Source organism: Lepus europaeus, chromosome 12 (genome assembly GCF_033115175.1).
Source record: "Lepus europaeus isolate LE1 chromosome 12, mLepTim1.pri, whole genome shotgun sequence".
Taxonomy (NCBI): domain Eukaryota; kingdom Metazoa; phylum Chordata; class Mammalia; order Lagomorpha; family Leporidae; genus Lepus; species Lepus europaeus.
This window is the reverse complement of record NC_084838.1, coordinates 41,190,598-41,206,493: the sequence shown is the minus strand read 5'-3', so window position 1 is coordinate 41,206,493 and position 15,896 is coordinate 41,190,598. Positions and strand designations below refer to the sequence as shown.

The window sequence follows — 15,896 nt, the reverse complement described above, 5'->3', positions numbered from 1 at the left end:
CATGCCTCCAACAGTGTATCTTCAGCGAGGGTCATGGCTGCAGACAATACTAGATATAAACAGATAGATACATAGGTAGGTAGGTAGGCAGGGAGGCCGCCAGACAGCCATGTAAATAAATATGATTACTACAGGAATGAGTATAAATGAAAGAAAGATCTAAAAACTGGGCTCAGGCCGGCGCCGTGACTCAACAGGCTAATCCTCCGCCTTGCGGCGCCGGCACACCGGGTTCTAGTCCCGGTCGGGGCGCTGGATTCTGTCCCGGTTGCCCCTCTTCCAGGCCAGCTCTCTGCTGTGGCCAGGGAGTGCAGTGGAGGATGGCCCAAGTGCTTGGGCCCTGCACCCCATGGGAGACCAAGAGAAGCACCTGGCTCCTGCCTTTGGATCAGCGCAGTGCACCGGCCATGGCGGCCATTGGAGGGTGAACCAACGGCAAAGGAAGACCTTTCTATCTGTCTCTCTCTCTCACTGTCCACTCTGCCTGTCAAAAATTTAAAAAAAAATTTTTTTTAAATAAAAACTGGGCTCTGGGAGAACCCCACATTAAGAAACAGAAAAGTGAAGGAAGACCTAGCATGCCGAGGAGCTGAAAAGCAGCAGCCAGTGAAGCAGGAGGAAAGCTAGAAGCCTGTGATGTACCAGAAGTGTTTTCAAGATGAAAGTGAACAACTGCATGAAAAGTTGTCCGTCAGTCGAGATGAGGCTCATCAGCCTTGGCAGCATCAAGGTCATTCACGACATTCAGAAGTACACATTCAGGTGAGCAATGTGGGTGAAGACAGGACTAAAGTGGACTCAAGAGACAGTGGGAGGAGAACAATTGGTCATAGCAAGTGAAATCAACTCCTCCAGGGATTTTTGTTTAAAAACACATTTTTAATAGCACAAGAGGGGTTCATTTAAGTACTGAACACAAAGGTGTTAAAAGTTAGTGGAAAAGATTCTGTTGAGAGGAATAAGTGATGCAGGAGAGCAAGGGCAGAACTTCTGGAATAAGTGATGGCAGAGAAGAAAGAAGCGGGAGCTGGTCCACAGAGGGGGATCTAGGCTTTGGCTAAATGCAGACCCTTTTCTGTCGGTACAGAATACAGCATTGGTGAGCAAGGACTTTGTGCATCAGGAGGAAAGTTTTCTCCAGCAAATACACTACGGGCAACGATCCAGTGGGGTTTATGAAAATCCGGGAAGGGACAAGGACTCTAAGAGGCAAGGGCTATATGGCAACCAAAACCAAAAAAATGGAGGTAAATAGGAATTCTGGGAGTTACTGTGGAAACATCCTATTAGGGTCTAACAAGTTGGTGGTAGACTGAATGCCAGGTGAGCATGAAAAAGTTGAGATTGCCAATCATGTGCATGAAGCAAGAGCTCTTGGATATTGGAGCAGCAGGAAAGATCACAGAGAAAACTCTGTGTGGAACCTGAGCAAGACTGTGGGGCTGGAGTCATAGAAACGGGGTAGAGAGGAATCCTATGATCAATGAGGGACCAAGGAGACTTAGGGATGGGAAGAGAGAAATGGGAAGCAGAAGCAGGAAGACAGAGAGGATGCCCAGGGAACGTGGCATGGGCTTCTGTTTTGGCCACGTAACATCTCAGAAAGAAGCCCCTCTGTATCCTCACTCCAAGAGCTGGAGAAAAGGCAAGGCATGTGATGGCTTCTTTGTGAGGTGTTATCATGGACATGTGAACATTTGGTTCCTAAGAAAGTTCAAGATCACTCACCATCTCATCAACCCAGGAAGTAGTGGCAGACCTGCTTCCCCAGCTAGGACCCTGCATTTAGTAGAGCGTGTCCACTGCTAGGATACAAAGAGCCAGGGATGTGTCCCTCCTCTGAATGGGGGCTCCGTGCCTAACTGGCCCCTACCTGGGCCCCAAGGGCAGGCAGGCACAAGGTCCAGCCTTGCTGAGCCAAGACTCTCCAGGTGTTTTCCTAAAGCAAGCCAAAGATCAAAGGAGGTCTTGTGACAGGCACATCCTCTGCGTGGTGGAAGCTTGGCAGAAAGCCACAGAGCTAGGGGGCTACAGGGAGGTCCAGGATGAAGGGAATGGACTCAGATGTGTCACAGTGGCATCAGATGGAATCCACGGTTAGCGTGCACACATCCTGATTAGGGTGGAGTAGGTCCTTCCACGGTCTCCCACAGGCTCCTACTTCCCATAGGCCAGCATGGGCTCAGACTGTAGACCAAACTCCCACAACAGAGGGCTGTGGGCAGACAGATGAACTGAAATGAAGGCCACCAGGAATTTAAGTTCTCAGCAAAGTCAAGAGTAGGAGAAGGCAGGATCAGAGCCTATGATTCACATAGGAAGCACATGGAGGAAGCCTCACGCATGCCATCTCAAACCCTAGCAAAACCCCTTCACCTCCCCCAGGTTTCAAGAGAGGCCAAAATCAGAGGAAGCAAAGCCTAATGAAAGGCACAAGTCCAGAGGTGGACACATCGCTGCTGCTAGCTTGGGCACTACATCATGCCTTGGTCAATAGGCCTGATATTTTCTAGAGCCCTTCCCTTGCTCTCCTCAAAACATGTCAGAATTGTCGGGTTGGATTTCATTCCACTGACTGCCAACAGTGGGAGGTGAGTGGCTTCTCCACAACTGTCCTGTCAAACACTGGGTCAGAGAGGACAGGGGCCACTTTACATATGTGCCTGCCCCCTGCAGCCCAGACAGAGAGGGCAAAGAACAGAGGATGAGCACAGGAATGAGCCGCATGGAGATGCTGCTTCCTGCAAAGAGTGGGAGGTGGCTGGGCTGCTGCTGCTTCACCAGCCAACCAAGGCCCAGTACTCCACTGAGACGCTGGAGCCCAAGCCCAGGCCAGGCCTGTCACAGAAGGAAGGATAAGATTGGTTCTCATGCCCACTGCAGGGAAAGAAAAGGAAGGAGGAGCACCTTGAGTTCAGGTGAAGATATAAGAAACAGGCACGGAGCTGGCATTACGAGGCACTTGTTAAGCCACTGCTTGTGACACCAGCACCCCATATGAGCACTGGTTTGAGTCCCAGCTGTGCCAGTTCTAATCCAGCTCCAGGCTAATAGTCCTGGGAAAGCAGCAGAGGACGGCCCAAGTGCTTGGGCCTCTAGCACCCACATGGGAGACCCAGAGTGCCAGGCTCCTGGCTGCAGCCTGGCCAAGCCCCAGCCGTTGTAGCCATTGGGGGAGTGAACCAGCAGATGGAAGATTGACATCTCTCTGTCTCTCTCTCTCTCTCTCTCTTTCTCCCTCTCTCTCTCTCTCTCTGCTTTTCAAATAACAAAACAAATCTTTGGGAAAAAAATTAAGCAGAATAAAAGCATTTAAGATGCCGGGGCACATGGGGGACATGGAGGACCTACCCTACCTGGTCAAAGTGGAAAGATAGAGAATCAACCAATCCCATCCCTAGAGAGGGCAAGGCGAGGACAGTGAATACTTGGGCTTGACGAGAGTATTGAAACAGGAAAGTCTGTGAACCAGCCAGAGAGAGATGTCTTGTTTCCAGGAGGAGGGGTGGGTGCTGCCAATTGGCCCCCTTTCCCGCCTCATCTCTCTCCTCAACCATAACTCCTCTCCATCCAAGGCCAGGCAAGTAGCATTCTAGGGGATTTCCAGAGAGAAATACTCTCAAGGTCAGGTCAGTTACAAAGGCCACAGGGCAGGGTCCTGGGCAGGCAGCCTGACCATGGGAACCCAAACAGTGGGAAGGGAAGCCACTGCTTGCGGTAAATAGTGCCGGCAGCTGGAATGTGTCAGGGAACGGGAGGAGCAAAAGGGAGAGGCCTGAGCAGAACCACACACAGACACATGAACACAAGTGCTTGGCCACACAGGTGGTACAGAAAAAGACGCAAAGCCAACCATGCCACTCAGACACAAATTCAGAGTGCACAAACAGGTCTAAGTAACACAGCTACATGAACACTCTGAGGGAGAGAATCAAGCAGAGACAGGCACAAACACATGCACACGCTGACTGGCACACACATCTCACAGACCCAGTCACAATTGCACCCAAATCCATCCATCCTGCCCAGCCCCTTGCCTCCATATAGCCCTTAGGCCACCTCAGGTCAGGGCAGTCTTTCTCATCTCCAAACTCTGGCTTGTCATTTCTGACCCATGGCTTGTCCTTTAACAGCACAGTCTTAGATTCCTCTACAGATTCCTCCTTGGTCTCCAGAACTTGCCTGTGTGCCCTTAAAGAATTGTCAGGGTCAGGAAGTGAGTCCACCGTGCTCTTCAGCAACCCTGTCCCTCACCTACACACCCATCACCAGCAGAGCCCCAGATCACTGCTGCTCCAATCATGCAGGGTCCTGACCTCTAGACTGTGACACAGAAGACCAAGAGGAGGACAAGACAGACACACGTGGTCCAAGTTACCCTCAGGGACCATGAAGAACCAGGTCGTCTGTCCCTGGGAAGGAGCACCTGACACAGGGCATGACCACATGTGAGGCTGTGAACCTCAACCCCACCCTGACCAACTCACCCCAAAACCCAGTTCCAGCCCCATTTCCGAAGATAAGTCTAAGTCCCAGTTCCTTCAAATGGGACTGGAACAACTCCACCTCAGAAAGGAAATGCTGGGCTGGCACTGTGGCACAGTAGGTTAAGCTGCCGCCTATGATGCTGGCATCCCCTATGAGCATAGGTTCAGGCCCCAGTGGCACTACCTCTGACCCAGCTCTGCATATGCACCTGGGAAGGCAGCGGACCATGGCCCACGTTCTCGGGCCCTGCCACCTACAAGGGAGACTCAGATGGAGTTCAAAGCTCCTGACTTCAGCCTGGCTTACCCCTAGCCATTATGGCAATTTGGGTCGAATGGACCAGTGGGTGACAGATCTCTCACTGTCTCTCCCTCTCTGTAGCTCTGTCCTTCAAATAAACCTTTTTTAAAGAAAATCCTAGGCCGGCGCCGTGACTTAATCCTCCGCCTTGTGGCACCGGCACACCAGGTTCTAGTCCCGGTTGGGGCGCCGGATTCTATCCCGGTTGCCCCTCTTCCAGGCCAGCTCTCTGCTATGGCCCGGGAAGCCAGTGGAGGATGGCCCAAGTCCTTGGGCCCTGCACCCGCATGGGAGACCAGGAGAAGCTCCTGGCTCCTGGCTTCAGATCGGCGCGATGCGCTGGCCGCAGCGGCCATTGGAGGGTGAACCAACAGCAAAAAGGAAGACCTTTTTCTCTCTCTCTCCCTATCCACTCTGCCTGTCAAAAAAAAAAAAAAAAAAAAGAAAGAAAAGAAAGAAAAATCCTAGAGACTTTTTTTTTTAAATGTATTACTATAAAGAGAGCAGGGGCTGGTGTTGTGGCGTAGCAGAGCAGGTAAAGCTGCTGCTGCTGCTGCCGTGCCGCATCCCAAATGGGTGCCGGTTTGAGCCCCGGCTGCTCCACTTCTGATCCAGCTCTCTGCTTTGGCCTGGGAAAGCAGCGGAGGATGACCCAAGTACTCCAGCCCCTGAACTCACAGGAGAGAACCAGAAGAAGCTCCTGGCTCCTGGCTTTGGCCCAGCCCAGCACCATCGTTGCAGCCATCTGGGGAGTAAACCAGCGGAAGGAGGATCTCTCTGTCTCTCCCCCTTTCCCTGTAACTCTCTTTCAAATAAATACATCTTTTGTAAACTATATAAAAAGAACAGATTTCATTCATTTCATAGGTACAATTCTAAGAAGATAACCAGATTTCTCTCCTTCCCTCAATCTTCCTTCCTTTTATTTTGGTAGTATTTTTATTTTTGCTAAAACATAATTTCAATCTACTCTACCAAGAATGCATTAATACAGTGGTTCACAACTGTGTATACTGTTTAAAAAAAAAAAAAAGAAAGGAAATATTGGTGGGTATTAACCAAAAATGTTTACATGGCCAAAAAAGTTTGATATAGAACACTGTGATGTTAGGCTCTCCACGGCCTAGCGGTCTGCCTTCCTTAGTTGAAACATAACTACAAGAGTCACTCAAAGCCCACAAGCATGGGTGGTTAGTAGGAGGACGGCCAATAACCTCTCATCTACACCAGATAAATACCCGCATTATGCCCAAGCCTAAATCCTTCTATGTGTATCTTAGATGCTTAAAATTCCCCTCCAAAACAAGTTTAACTCCATGGCCAATCTTAATCCCGGTTCTAAATAAAAAAAAGGCGCTCACGTGGAGGGCACATGGACGATGGTGGCTATTCCATGAATTTTAACATGAGTTCTTCCAGGGGACCTCTTCCAGTAAAAAGAGGACCACCACCACGAAGTGGGGGTCCTCCTCCTAAAAGATCAGCCCCTTCAGGACCAGTTCGCAGCAGCAGTGGAATGGGAGGAAGAGCCCCTGTATCACGTGGAAGAGACAGTTACGGAGGCCCACCTCGGAGGGAACCCCTGCCCTCTCGCAGAGATGTTTATTTGTCCCCAAGAGATGATGGATACTCAACTAAAGACAGCTATTCAAGCAGAGATTACCCGAGTTCTCGTGATACAAGAGATTATGCACCACCACCAAGAGACTATACCTACCGTGATTATGGTCATTCCAGTTCACGTGATGACTATCCATCAAGAGGCTATAGTGATAGAGATGGATATGGTCGTGATCGGGACTATTCAGATCATCCAAGTGGAGGTTCCTACCGAGATTCCTATGAGAGTTATGGTAACTCACGTAGTGCTCCACCTACACGAGGGCCCCCGCCATCTTATGGTGGAAGCAGTCGCTATGATGATTACAGCAGCTCACGTGACGGATATGGTGGAAGTCGAGACAGTTACTCAAGCAGCCGAAGTGATCTCTACTCAAGTGGTCGCGATCGGGTTGGCAGACAAGAAAGAGGGCTTCCTCCTTCTATGGAAAGGGGGTACCCTCCTCCACGTGATTCCTACAGCAGTTCAAGCCGCGGAGCAAGGGGCAAGAAGTGGACTTGGAAAGAGATTGAACTCAGGGGCCCCAGAGCAGCCACGCTGTGCAGGCTTTGCCACACCCCTTCTCCTGCTTCAACCATCCCGTCTGCCTTCCCAGCTCAGCCCAGGCCAGGCCAGGCCCAGAGAGACAGGAGAGAGAGAGAGTCTCCTAGGGAATGCAAGAGGAGGCAGCAGGACTGCCCCAGTGAGAGGTCACCCTGGCCCTGGCCCTGACCCTGCTGTGCCCCCTTCTTCCTTGTAAATATGATTTATACCTAACTGAATAAAAAGCTGTTCTGGCCTCCCACCCAAGTACCTGGTCCTGTGTGTTTGCATCTGTGGGAAAGTTACGGTCGCTACAGGGTGGGATCACACCCAGCCAAAGGCATAGGCTGGCAAATTCTACACTTCAACTTATGCCAAGGGTTCCCTTCCCTCTCAGGGCCCACACACCTGAGAAGTGGAAGGGAGGCTGGTGGCCCTGCGGGATCCAGTCCTGCAGGGGACAGCAGACCCAGAGAGATCCTGCCGAGATCCCTGCCCTGGATCTGCACAGCACTCCCCTACTCCAGGGGTGAGCTCCAGATCTTTGCCCAGATCTATCAGGGGAGGACTGCAGGAGAACCTCCAAGGACCTCTGAAAAGGTCCCCAAGGGTGAGGCTAGGGTCTGGGCCCACCTGGAACACAGGCAAACACAAGTCCCACCCCACCCTGGACACATTTCCAGCCCCAGGGATCCCCTCCCTACGAGCTAAGAGGACCCCCTTCCGCCCTGTTCCACGAGGCTTGGTCCCCCAGCCTCCCCTCTTTGTTTGATGGGGCCATGGTGCCCTTCTGCTCCCTGTCTGGGCCCCTGGGCTCCCTCAGCTGTCCACCAGTTGGAATAGCCTTCTCCCTTTCCTTTCTGTTTTCTTCTTCCTCCCCTGGCAGGGACCCAGGGTCCCGGGGACCCTTTAACCTCTTGAAGCCAAGAAATAAGTTTCGCGGGGTGGATTTTTAGAGTCCCAGGATTCTGCTCTCCAAGAAGACCCCAGCCGGGCTTCCACACCCGCCCCCCACCTCCCAAGCAGGCAGAGGGGAGGCCAGCGGATGAGGTCAGGCAATGTGGGAAAGAAGACAGATCCTGGAGGGGGTGGGGAAGGCAGGCAAGGAAGGCAGGGACTCGAAAAGCCAGACCTCGCCACCCCACCACCTCTTCCTTCCATAGGAGCCTGAGTGCCACAGCATTTATTGCTTATCATAAAATCATTAAAGTATGTGCTTGTTCGCTCCTCCAGAGGCTGGGGAAGACAGGGACTCCTCCCTACCTACCCCTGTGCAATAGGTGTGATCTTAGCCTATACATTCAGATGTGCAAGAAATAACATTTTGCAATGTTCTTTAAATGAACTTGATTCCTATTCCAAGCCCTTGCATCTGCCAAGAGCCATGCAGAGGTCATAGAAGGCTGGGGGGGGGGGGGTGTCCTGCCTGTCCTGCACGCCATCATGCTCTGACCACTACGGTCAGATCTATCTCTGCAGGGCCTCAACTTTCAAGCTCTCATCTCTGTGCCACATTTGAGACATGGGAATTCAGACATGAGACCCTCTGGGCTTGGACCCGGTCTCCCAAGACATCCCTATGTCCTGTCACCTGTTCCCTTATGGCCAGGGATCGGAGCCCAATGTCCATGCTGGCTGGACCTACACAGCAATCCCTCCATGGTCTTAAAGAATTCTCCCCTCCTCCGTAGTCTCTCCCTCTCCCCAGCCCCTCCCGGACACAATCCCTTCCCATGCTTAGACTTTTACAAAAGGCAGAAGGGCCTTTGACATCAGGATGCCTATCCCTTCAGCCCTGCCAATGTGGATGGAACTGGAGGACAGCATGTCAAGTGAAATAAGCCAGGCACAGAAAAACAAATCTCAAATGTCCTCGCTCCCACGTGGAAGCTGGAAGAACAGGTCTCATAGAAGTAGAGGCTGGGAAGGGGCGAGGGAGCGGGGTAGAGAGGGTGGGTAACAGGCACGGGTTCCGTGCTCTGTAGCACATTAGAGTGAGCACAATTTACAACAACTTATTACACATTTCAAAACAATTAGAAGAGAGTTGCTGGAAGTTTCCCGGACATAAAGAAACAATAGAGGTTTGAGGAGCTGGAAATGCTAATTACCCTGATTTGACTGTGACACATTGTATATATGTATGGGATCATCACATAAATATGGACATGTCAATTAAAAGTGTTTTCATTTTTAAAATAAAGAAATATAACCTCAAAGCAAAATAAACCTGACCAAAATCTTTTGCTTGCGCTAAAGTAAAAGGAAAAACAAGCAGAACAGACAAAAGCTCCTGTTTCACGAGGTTTTCCTGCCGCAGCTGCGTGCCCGGTATTTGCCTCAAGCCCTGCCCTGAGTAGACCTGCAACGTGTTATTTCCATCAGAGAACAAATGGCCACTCTCACTGTAGCTTTCACCCTCAGCAATGTTCTCCCGTTCTTTCTTCTTTCTGCAAGATGCATAATTCAAACAGAAAAAACAAATAATACATATTTGTAGTTTTTTAGAGTTTCAAAAAGTACACAAAGGCTTATTCTGAACAATACCATTTCCAACAACTTTTACCTCTGAAACTATTTCTTCTAGGAGGTAGTGTCAAACACCTAAATACTTGTTTTAAGTCTCAGTTTCTTTCTGTATCTATTTTAAACATTGGCAACTCACTTCCTGCTACACAAAGAAGATTCATCTTTCTTACCAAACCTCTTCTCGTGCCACTCCTTCCTCCAGACACAGGCTCACCACTAAGATCATGATCACTTATGGCTACGACTCTGCGAATGTTCATTGCAGAGCACAGCAGTGTACCATCCTTGCTTTCCCTTTGTCATTCTGCTTGTTCTTTTTCTTAAAGATTCCAGGGGCAGGCATTTAGCCCAGTGGTTTAAGACACTCAGGTCCGCCATCAGAGTACCTAGGCTCAATACCTGCGTTTCATACCTGGCTCTGTTCCTGATTCCAGCTTCTTGCTGATGCAAACCCTGGGAGGCAGTGGTGATGGCTCAAGTAATTGGGTTCCTGCCGCCCATGTGGAAGACCTGGATTGAGTTCCAGGCACAGCTTGGTCTAGCTCTGGCTATAAATGAGCTCTTTCTCTCTCTCCCTCTCTCTCACTTTATCCCTTCCTCCCTCCCTCTCCATCTCTCAAATAGCAAATAAATTTTTTAAAAAATTCTTTAAGGGATGGCCAGCATTGTGGCACATCAGTTTAAGCCACCACTTGAGATGCTGGCATCCCATATAAGAGTGCCATTTTGGGGGCCGGTGTTGTGTTGTAATGGGTAAAGCCACCACCTGCAGTGCCGGCATCCCACATGGCTGCCGGTTCAAGTTCCAGCTGCTCCACTTCCAATCCAGCTCCCTGCTAATGTGTTCAAAAAAGCAGTGGAAGATGGCCCAAGTCCTTGGGCCCCTGCACCCATGTGGGAGACCTGGAAGAAGCTCCTGGATCCTGGCTTCAGATTGGCCCAGTTCCAGTCCTTGTGGCCATTTGGTGAGAAAACTAATGACAAAAGATCTCTCTCTCTCTCTCTCTCTCTCTCTCTCTCTCTCTCTCTCTCTTTCTCGCTTTGCCTCTCTGTAATTCTGCCTTTCAAATAAATAAATCTTTAAAAAAAAAAAAAAAGAAAAAATACAGAAAAAAGAGTGCTGCTTCGCGTCCCAGCTACTTCACTTCTAATCCAGCTTCCTGCTAATGCATCTAGGAAGGCAGAAGAGGAAGGACCAATGCTTGGGTCCCTGTCATCCATGTGGGAGACCAGATAGAGTTCCTGGCTCTGGCTTCAGCCTGGCCCAGCCCTGGCTGTTGCTGGCATTAAGAAAGTGAACAAGCAGATGGAAGCTCTTTCCTCTCTCTCTCTCTCTCTCTCTCTCTCTCTCTCTCTTTCCTTCTCTCTCTCTCTCTCTCATTTTCACCCCATCTTTCAAATAAATAAATATATAAACCTTTGTTAAAATTCTTTAAGGTTCTAATTGTTCTTCTGTTTTTAAAAACACTTCTATCTTGACATTATCACAGCCCCTCAAATGTTTCAACATAGAAGGCTGGTTAAAGACTGAATGTTTAAAATGTATGATATAGCAGAAAAATAGGTGAATGTATTCATAATCTTATGGCAGAAAAGAATTTCTTAGGTAAGGCATAAAACCATAAAAGAAGGGCTGGCACTGTGGCACAGAAGGTTAAGCCACCGCCTGCAGTGCCAGCATCCCGCGTGGGCACCAGATGGAGTCCTGGCTGCTCCACTTCCCATCCAAGCCCCTGCTAATGTGCCTGAGAAAGCAACGGATGACAGCTCAAGTGCCTGGGCCTCTGAACCCACATGGGAGACCCAGAAGAAGCTCCTGGCTCTGGCCTGGCCTAGCCCTGGTCATTGCAGTCATCTGGGGAATGAACCAGAGAATGGAAGATCTCTTTCTCTCTCTCCTCTCTCTCTGTATCTCTGCCTTTCAAATAAATAAATAAATCTTAAAAAGAGAGAGAGAGGAGAGAAAGAGAATTTAAAAAAAAAAACCATAAAAGAGAAGTCATAAGGGGAAAAAATCAACACCATTAAACTCAATGACATGGGGAAGTCCAGAATAAAGGCTGCAAATTACCACAGGCTCTTCTCACTGCTCCGAGTCCAGCTGAAAGTGCAGAAGGGTAATGTCTGTGGAAGGCATATGCCCACACGGACCCAAACGGGAGAAGGGATACAGGTAACTTTCCCAAATACTGCTCCTGAGGCAGGTAAATATTTCAGATAAAACGGATGCAAAGCCAAAAACAAAATTGTAAATGTGAAGCGTTTCCAACATCATGTTCATACATAAAGATACATATTTTTTCTGAATATTCTTAGTATACTGCTGTTCAACAGGAAACAATTAATGGCTTCTACTAGAAATCTTTAAAAAAGCAGAAATGCAAAAAAAAAAAAAAGTTATTTACAAATTTTACAAACTCATCATGCCCCAAACACACTCACTTCAGTCCTTGGAATCGTGGGTTTTCCTTTAAGATTGGAGAAGCAAATCACTTCATTACTTCATTGCTGTAGAACTGAGTTACCATTATCTTTTTTTTTTTTAAGATTTGTTTATTTACTTGAAAGTCAGAGCTACACAAGGAGAGAAGGAAAGGCAGAGAGAGAGAGAGAGAGGCCTTCCATCCGCTGATTCACTCCCCAGATGGCCGCAACGGCTGGAGCTGCCCCAATCCGAAGCCGGGAGCCAGGAGCTTCTTCCAGGTCTCCCACACGGATGCAGGGGCCCAAGGACTTGGGTCATCTTCTACTGCTTTCCCAGGCCATAGCAGAGAGCTGGATCGGAAGTGGAGCAGCTGGGACTTGAACTGGTGCCCATAAGGAATGCCGGCACTGCATGCAGCAGCTTTACCCGCTATGCCACAGCACCAGCCCCTTACCATTATCTTCAAAAACAAATCATCCCCAGTGCCATCGAGGAAATGACTGACATGGTGTCTTTAAATTTCACCACCATCTGTTCCATAAAATGGTAACAGACACACACAGACTAATGAAATTGCAGGGCAGCTACTTCTTACTGTCAGTGTTACCTCCGAATCTGGTGCCTCCTGCTTGCCCAGGTTCATTCCTCCCTTGTTTTATTGTCTCTGACAGATGGGGCCAGCGCTGTGGCGTAACGGATAAAGCTGCCGCCTGCAGTGCCGGCATCCCATATAGGTGTCAGTTCGAGTCTCGGCTGCTCCACTTCCAATCCAGCTCTCTGCTATGGCCTGGGAAAGCAGTGGAAGATGGCCCAAATCCTTGGGCCCCTCCACCCACATGAGAGACCTGGAAGAAGCTCCTGGCTTCTGGCTTCAGATCAGAGCAGCTCCAGCCGTTGTGGCCAATTGGGGAGTGAACCAGCGGATGGAAGACCTCTCCTTCTCTCTTTGTATAACTCTTTTAAATAAATAAATAAATCTTAAAAAAAAAATTAGAGTCTGACAGTATAGGAAAGGATGGACAGGGCCAGTCAGTCCTCCTGGAACTGTAGCTAATAGAAAGGTCCTAACAACCTGAGTCACATGAACTTGAAACCAACTGCAAAGGAAGCAACCAGGTTTCTCAACGCCACCGCCCCTCCCACGGTGACAGGTAGGCCCTGCTGTGACCAGCCCCCGTTACATCCTTGAGTTATCAACTCCAGTCCTTAGGTGGACGCAATCACCAGTGACAGCCGGCTCCTTTAGATATTTTTATTTTTTAAAAAGTTTTCCGTGTGGTAGCACGGAGCTACAAGCCGGACACACTGACACGCTCGGCACGCTCAGCATCTCCCACGATGCTGTGTGGTCCAGAGAAGTGACAGGGATGGAGTCTATAATTTGTTTTCTGTGAAAGCTCAAATTTCATTGGCTTCCTAGTTTTCATCATTTACCTGAGAAACACTTCTTCAGCTTCGGCTGGCCTCCTTTGTGAAGGCCTTCTTCTTTCCCACATCCAGGTGTCATTTCTCCTTGTGTTCAGGGGCAAAGCGATACCGTGTTTGTTAAAATTGCCAACACTCCCATCCTGTACCACTCGTCTTGACCCGTGAGTTGCCATTTTGGTGGATGCTGAAATTGCCACACCTCTGTTTCTAGCACCCACATTTGTAATTCTTCAAGTGGTACAAGCTCTGCAACTCCCCTACACAGAATGTCGGTTATGTTAAGAAGCTCAAAACCTCATTGTCGTCAGCACATCCCTTTCTCGGTTAGCAGCAAATTAAAACACCCCAGAAAGAGAAACGCTGCTTTCATATTCTTTAGGACTGTTGCTTTAGAACCATGAGTTGGGATAATAACGGGTTTCAGCACAACATACAGAGTGTCACTGCAAGGTGGACAACTGGCAGCGTGATTAAAACCCCCACATCTCATTGCCTACATAGCTAAGTTCAAGTCTCGGCTCTGCTCTTGACTCTAGCTCTCTGCTCATGCAGACTCTGGAAGGCAGAAGATGAAGGCTCAAGTACTCGAGTCCCTGCCACCCAAGTGGGATACCCGGATTGAGTTCAGGGCTCCTGGCGTTAGCCTGGCCCAGCCCTGGCTGTTGCCGGCATTTGGGGAGGAAACAGATGCACGATCTCTATCTCTGTCCCTTTGTGTCTGTATTTCAAATTAAATGGAAAATAATTTTTATTGTTTAAAAAAAAAAAAAAAAAACTAGTGTAACCAAAACGCACCTGTGAACCCCCAGCAGCCTGCACCACTACTCTCTCAAAACACTCTGCCTGCAATCCCGGAGCCGGGGCGTGAGGGCCGCACTGCCCAGCTCCGCTGCCAGGGGGCAGCAGCCGCACCGCGGGCCCCTGTTGTCCAAGGCAAACGGCAGGCCGGGAGTTGAATTTTCTGTTCCCATTAACTTGTTGTTCTCGTTTTTATTATTTGTCCTCAAATGTGCCAGTTACCACAGGACGAACGCCCTTTCCGCCCGTGGCAGGTTAAAGTCCTTCATCCCCTGGGCATCGCGCCCCGCGCAAGGCCAGGCTCTCAACCCCCGTGGGAAATGGAACCCTTTTCCCGGGGTTGACCCCGTAATCTGGCTTCGGGAATCGGCTGGGGGCGAGTTATTTACGCTGTGAGCCAAGGGGCTATGCACTGCCTCAGGCTCTGAGCCCTTCCCCGTCTCCTGGCTCCGCACCCAAAGTAAACGCAATGGCCGGGGAGGGGGTGGGGGCGCTAAATGCCTCGTGTTCTCGGACAGCCCGCCGGTCTCGGCCGCACCCGCTGACTGCCCACGGGGCTCAGGGGTCTGAATGGCGGGGATCTGGCGGGAGGCCGCTGTCCCAAGCCCGGCGTAACGGCTGCGCCAGGTCATCGGGAGCCCACGTTGGCCCGATCCTCGGAGGCGCGGGCACCACCCGCAGGGCCAGCGGGAACGCGCAAGCCTGCGGTCCGGCGGGAGCAGGGAGCCGGGAGAGCGCCAAAGGCTGGGCGAGGGCCGGGGACTTCGGACGCCAAGGCAGCCTCTGAGGCAGGCGTCCGCCCTCCCACCCCGCCTCCGCCGGAGCCTCGCTTGGCTCGGGGCGCCCCCTCCAGGCCTGGGCGAGCGCGCGTCAGGAGCACACGCGCGCCTCCTGCACAGTCCCGCAGACCCAGCTCTGGACACGCATTCGCCCGTTCAACACACGCTAAGCATCCAGGGTGCGTCCTCTCCCTAGTCATTCCCCCGCACTCTCCCACTGCCCCCACAGACTGGGGAGGCTTCCCAGGCCTAGCCCCAGGGGGTGAGGCGCCCTCTGTTCTAGATCTCCTACCTCTGGGCCCAGGATTTGGCAGACCAGAGAGCCAGAAGACTGGGCAGGCTCCCTCCCTGGAGGAGCCTGGGGCCACTCTGGGCTGTCCTGAGCTGAGCTGCCCTGAGCTGAGACAAGACTTTCCCCCGGGGCTCACGCTGAACCAAGAGCCCCGGGGGAAAGTGGCTTAGCTGGGAAGAGGGTGAAGTCGTGAGCCCATAGCAGTGACGTGTGTGTGGCCAGAAAGTGTTCCAAACCTGCCTCCAGACCCCTACCCTCCCAATCACTCCATCCCCACTCCCTGTGGATTGTCTAAGCCGATGGCTTTGGGGGCGGGGGGGAGGGGGACTCAAACTCCACCTCGAGCCTGTGTCCCTTTCCTCTTTGCCATGTGAGTGACACCCTCACTGTCCCCCTCTTTCCCCGAGTCCTCTTCACCTCCCCAATCTGTTCAGCTTAGTGTGGAACTTGGGCCTCTTCTACTTACACTCAATCTCTTGGTAATCTTGTTTTATGGCTTTAAATATGAGTACCATCCATACAGTCCCAGATTTATATCTTCAGCTAGAATCTCTCCCCTAAACTCCAGACCCATGCTAACTACCCCAACATTTACATGTCCAACATGCAGCTTCAACTTAACAACTCAACAACTCAAAACCAGTCTCCCGATGTGCCCACAAACTCTTCCCTCTGCCAATATCCACTTGTGGGTAAATTCCATCCATCAAGTTG

The 15,896-nt window shown here is 50.6% G+C and overlaps 1 protein-coding gene across 1 annotated transcript; it reads left to right on the top strand.

Annotated features, from left to right (window-relative positions):
• Window positions 1-700: 700 nt before the first annotated feature.
• Window positions 701-14,898, top strand: LOC133770973 (RNA-binding motif protein, X chromosome-like). The gene is made up of 3 exons (XM_062206749.1): window positions 701-762; window positions 6,142-6,893; window positions 14,630-14,898. Exons 1-3 carry the CDS (start codon window positions 701-703, stop codon window positions 14,896-14,898), a joined length of 1,083 nt encoding a protein of 360 aa, XP_062062733.1.
• The last annotated feature ends 998 nt before the right edge of the window (window positions 14,899-15,896 follow it).